General features: G+C 34.9%; 1 protein-coding gene across 1 annotated transcript in view; it reads right to left on the minus strand.

Annotated features, from left to right (window-relative positions):
- Positions 1-5,342: 5,342 nt before the first annotated feature.
- LOC106867647 (band 7 protein AGAP004871) overlaps positions 5,343-5,712 on the minus strand; it is a 51,952-nt gene continuing 51,582 nt past the window's right edge. Inside the window, exon 9 of the mRNA XM_014912578.2 lies at positions 5,343-5,391. Coding sequence (XP_014768064.1) covers positions 5,343-5,391 — 49 coding nt within the window. The remainder of the gene's footprint in view (positions 5,392-5,712) is intronic.

Consider the following 5,712-nt stretch of genomic DNA (forward strand, 5'->3'; position numbering starts at 1 on the left):
AATAAATATATATATTTATATATATATAAATAAATAAATATATATATTTTTATATATAAATAAATAAATATATATATTTATATATATATAAATAAATAAATATATATATTTATATATAAATAAATAAATATATATATTTATATATATATATAAATAGATAAATATATATATTTATATATATATATATAAATAAATAAATATATATATTTATATATATATATATTTAAGTATATATATAAATAAATAAATATATATAAATATTTAAATAAATAAATAAAAATAAATAAATATATATATATAAAATAAATATATATTTGAATATATATATATATATTTATATGTATTTAAATAAATATATGTGTTCAACTGAAATATTAAAATTTCTCAAAGTGGTGCCGTAGCATGGCTGCAGTCTAATGAGTGAGATGTTTAGTTGGACTTACATTATTGAAAGGGTGTATGCGTGTGTATTTGGTGAAGAATAGTGTTATTGACTTCAGACAGACCAAACCTCACTATATTTATGATGGCAAAAATGGCAAGGGATTATCTTTGCAACTTGGGTGAGACAAACACCACACAAGGTAGTTTATCAAAAAAAAAAAAATTTTTAAGTTATTTTATCAACCCTGAAAAGATGAAAGGCAAAGTCAGCTTCAGTGAAATTTGAACTTGGAACCTAAGGAGTCAGAACATTTTGTCCGATGTGCTAATGACTCTTCTGTCTTTGTAATAATTGTTTCAAATTTTGGTACATGGCCAGCAAGTTTGGGGAATAGCCTGTTTAATTGACCTCATTAGTTAATTGCTACTTCATTTTATCAACCTCGAAAGGATGAAGGACAAAGTTGATCTTGGTGGGGTTTGAACTATGAATGTAAAGCATCAAAACAAAATATTGCAAAGTGCTTTTTTTCTAATGCTTTAATTATTCTACCAGCTCACCAATAATAATCCTTTCTACTGGAGGCGCAAAGCCTGAAATTTGAGGGGAAGGGACTAGTTGATTACATCAACCCCAGTATTTCACTGGTACTTTATTTATCAACCTCGAAAGGATAAAAGGCAAAGTCGAGCTTGGCAGAATTTGAACTTAGAACGTAGTGACAGACAAAAGTATTTTGCCCAGCGTGCTAACAACTCTGCCAGCTCACTGCCTTGAATAATAATAATAATAACAATAATCCTTTCTACTAAAGGCACAAGGCCTGAAATTTGTGGGGAGGGGACTAGTCAATTATATCAACCCCTGTGTGTAACTGGTATTTAATTTATCGACCCTGAAAGGATGAAAGCAAAGTCGACCTCAGTGGAATTTGAACTCAGAATGTAGCAATGGGCGAAATACCATTAAGCGTTTTGTCCAGCGTGCTAACGATTCTGCCACCTTGACACCTTAAATAATAATAATAATAATAATAATAATGATTCTAATTTTGGCACATGGCCTGTAATTTTGAGCAGGTGGGCAAGCTGATTACATCAACCCCAGTGTTGACCTGGTATTTAATGTACCAACTCCAAAAGGATGGCAGGCAAAGTTGACCTCGGTGGAATTTGAACTCAAAACATGGAGAACCAGGAGAAATGCTGCTAAGCATTTTGTCCTGCATGCTATAACAGTTCTGCCAGTTCAATGCCCTTACCAATAATAGCTATGATGGATTCAAATTCTAGGCTAGCAGTTTTTTGATGGGAGGGGACTATTCGATTACATCGGCCCCTAGGTTCCAGCATGAAATATCAACAAGGATCTTTATCTATCCCTAGGGTAAATAAACTTTTAAAAAGGCCCTTTCTGTCTGGTGCACGTGTACACACATACATACACAAACCCCTGAATTTAGTATGAGATTACAAAACTAGGAGAAGATGCCAAAAAACAATATGATGTCAATAAGTTATGGTTTTATGAGTTATTTTATTTTTACTATATATATAAAATAAATAAACAATTCTATCATGGAAGAGTTACTTTAACCATTTAAGAATACACAAAAAGTTGTTATGGTTACATCCCTTTTTATTTCTTAATAATACTGTATTCTTGGAAGTGTGACGAAATTCCATCACACTTCTAAGACCTCTATGACCTGGTTTCCAACCGAGGCAGCTTCCGTTGCATAACAACTTGTTTTTCCTTTTTTTTTTCATACTTTGTGCGATGTTAAATGGCTAAAACGAATCTTCTATGATATAATTGTTTTCTTTTTTTTTTCTTCAGTTTTAATTCATGGCTTTAAATCAAGCCACGAAATGAATATATTGTTTGAAATATTGAAATTAATAAATAAATAAAGGTGAAAAAAAAAAGGAAAAAAGAAAATAAAAGTTTCAACAATAACATCAACAACAATTATATTAATTGCACCTCCCCACTATAATTATTTTTTTTCTTCTTTGTAGGTGTGAAACCTGAGGTTTATTTTTTGTATTTGTTTTTTTTTTTAAATTTTACTATTTGGGAGTGGGGGTGGGTGGGAACGAGGGGGAGATGTTGTAATGCATGTCCCTTTCCACAAGGGGATCAGTGAAGAGGTCCCGAGTGGAGATCAAAACTAGCTGAAGGACACAGCGCAACATGTGCCACACTAACCCTCCACCACAATCGTTATGCGCATAATAATGAGTTTATAACAAAACAACAGCAGTAATGATAATAATAATAACTCTTTCTAATTTTTGACAAAAGGCCACCAATTTTGAGGGGAAGGGTTGGTCAATTACTTGGCAGGCACCTTATTTAATTGACCACGCAGAGATGAAAGGCAAAGTCAACCTCGGTGGAAGTTGAACTTGGAATGTTAAGCTGAAGGAAATGTTGCTGAGCACTTTTGTTCTCTATGCTAACATTTCTGCTAGTTCCCTGCTTTAATAATAATAATAATAATAATAATAATAATAATAATAATAATTCTTTTTACTATAAGCTCAAGACCTGAAATTTGTGGGGAGGGGACTAATCGATTACATCGAACCCCAGTCCCAGTACTCAACTGGTACTTATTTTATCGACCCTGAACGGATGAAAGGCAAAGTCGACCACAGCAGCATTTGAACTCAGAATGTAAAGGTGGACGAAATGCTATCAAGCATTTCATCCGGCGTGCTAATGATTCTGCCAGCTCACTCTGCCCATTCAATAATAATAATAATAATAACAATAATTTCAAATTTTGGTACAAGGCCAGCAATTTTGGGGGAATGGGGTTAATCAACTGGTACTTTAATTTATTGACCCCAAAAGGATAAAAGGCAAAGTCAACCTTGGTGGAATTTGAACTCAGAACGTAAAGACAGATGAAATGCTGCTAAGCGGTTTGCCCAATGTGCCAACGATTCTGCCAGCTCACTTGCCTTCCACTGTTCTAATAATGATAATTGTTTCTCGTTTAACAAGGCCAGCAGTTTTTAGAAGGATAGTTGGAGTACATTAACCCTAGTACTTGACCGGTACTTAATTATATCAACACCCCCCTCCTCCCTCCCTGCTGCAAGGGATTAAAGGCAAAGTCGACCTTGGTGGGATTTGAACTCAAAACATAAAGAAGCAGAACAAAACCCGTCAAGGCTGATGCTTTAGCAATTCTGCCGATCCAACATCCTTAATAATAATAACAACAACAATAATAATAATAACAACAACAACAACAACAACAATAATAATAATAATAACAACAACAACATGAGCAACAATGATAAGTTACAGCTTCAACAAAAATGCAAATGCAAAATTAATCAAGACCCAGCTTCATTAATTTACAGCTATTGGTTAATTAAATATTCCTGCTCAATAATGTATGCAAGTGTTCATACAGGGTCATAAATTGCTTAATTAACAACTCCCAAACTTAAAGGGTTAATTATTTGTTAACAATGTTTATTATAAACAGGCATGTTTCAAGATATACACACATATATATATATATATACCTGGCTCTCTGTCGGTCATGATGGCAAAGGTTCCAGTTGATACGATCACCAGAACAGCCTGCTCATGAAACTAACATTTAAGTGGCTGAGTATTCCACAAACATGCAGACCCTTAATGTAATTCTCAGGGAGATTCAGTGTGACACAGAATGTGACAAAACTGGCCCTTTTGAACTACAGGTACAATTCATTTTTACCAGCTGAGTGAACTGGAGCAATGAAAAATAAAATGTCTTGATTAAGAACATAATGTACCACCGGAATAGGACCCATGGCTTCACGATCGTGTGCCAAATACTGTAGTCATTAAACCAGGTGCCTTCTACATACATACATATAAATACACACTCATGCTCACACATACACACACCTACGTATCGGTGTCAAATAATGTAGGTAGGTATTTAGCCCCAGGTCAGCCCTGATTGAACAAACCTATGATTAAAGGTATTCCAGCCATGACTATCCCATGTTATATATATATACACACACACAGACACATACATAAATATCTCTATGTGAAGACAGTAATTCCGAAACATTTTTACTTGAGAAATACTTCAGAACAAATAAAATATTTTACTATGCATTAAACCAAAGGTCCCTTATATATTTTAGCCTATAAATAAATCTAAATTCTCTAAATTATATATAATTAATGAACTCCATAATTCTTTATTCAATAAACAATGCTTGAAACTTCAATTTATATTTTTCCCATTTCTAAAATATAATTTCATTTTTGCGATACACCAATCTATATCTTGCATTGCACCTAACCACATCTCAAGACAAGTCTAGCCATATCTCTAGACTTGCTATATCTTGCAGCATACCTGGTTGCACCTTGCAGTGTGTCCAGCAACATCCTTACATCAGTTGTAGTCATATCTTGTGGCAAGCCAAGCTGCATCTTACAAAATGCTTAGCCACATCTTGCAGCATGCACATTGCATTTCATGGTACGCCTGGTTATAACTCACATGTACAGCCATTTCTTGCAGCATCATGCAAGCTGCATCATGCAAGCTGCATCATGCAATATGCCTAGCTGCTTCTCGCAGCATGCCTTGCTATGTCTTGCAGTAGGCCTAGCTGCACCTTACATTTTGCAGCAGACCTGGCTGCATCTTGCAGCGTGCTTTGCCATGTCCTGCCACAGGCCTAGTTGCATCTTGCAGCACGACTAGCTGCATCTTACAGTGCATCTACATGCATCTTGGAGAATAACTAGCTACATCTCATAGCACAGCTAGCTGCATGTATTGGTGTGTCCAGCTACATCTTGCGATGCACTTAGCTACATCAGTGCACCTAGCTTCCTCTTGTGATGCATCTAGCTACACCATGCGGAACACCTAGTCACATCTCGTGGCACATTGTTTGAGAATCACTGAAGCAGGGTGTGATTAGAGGGACGTTTGGCTGCTATTTCTAACAGGCTGTATTGTCATAAGACTACCAGAACAATAATTTGTTTGAATAAATTATTCAGAAATAAAAGCAATAACAAACATGATTTTAAGTTAATCGTCTCGAATCTCATTGTCCCGGGGGGGGGGTGACAGTGGGGCAGGGGTTTTCACTTCCTTTTGTTGTATTGTTGCTGAGTAAATTTATGTTGAAATGTGTTCCATCCACGACCATCCCACCTTATATATACACACATATATATGACTACATTATCCAATGTATATCCTTTCTTCATCTAGGACAGTAGGGTGTGATTTGAGGGAGAATTTGACTACTATTTCTTGCAGGTTCAACAACTTACATAGA

This window comes from Octopus bimaculoides, chromosome 22, assembly GCF_001194135.2.
Source record: "Octopus bimaculoides isolate UCB-OBI-ISO-001 chromosome 22, ASM119413v2, whole genome shotgun sequence".
Lineage (NCBI taxonomy): Eukaryota > Metazoa > Mollusca > Cephalopoda > Octopoda > Octopodidae > Octopus > Octopus bimaculoides.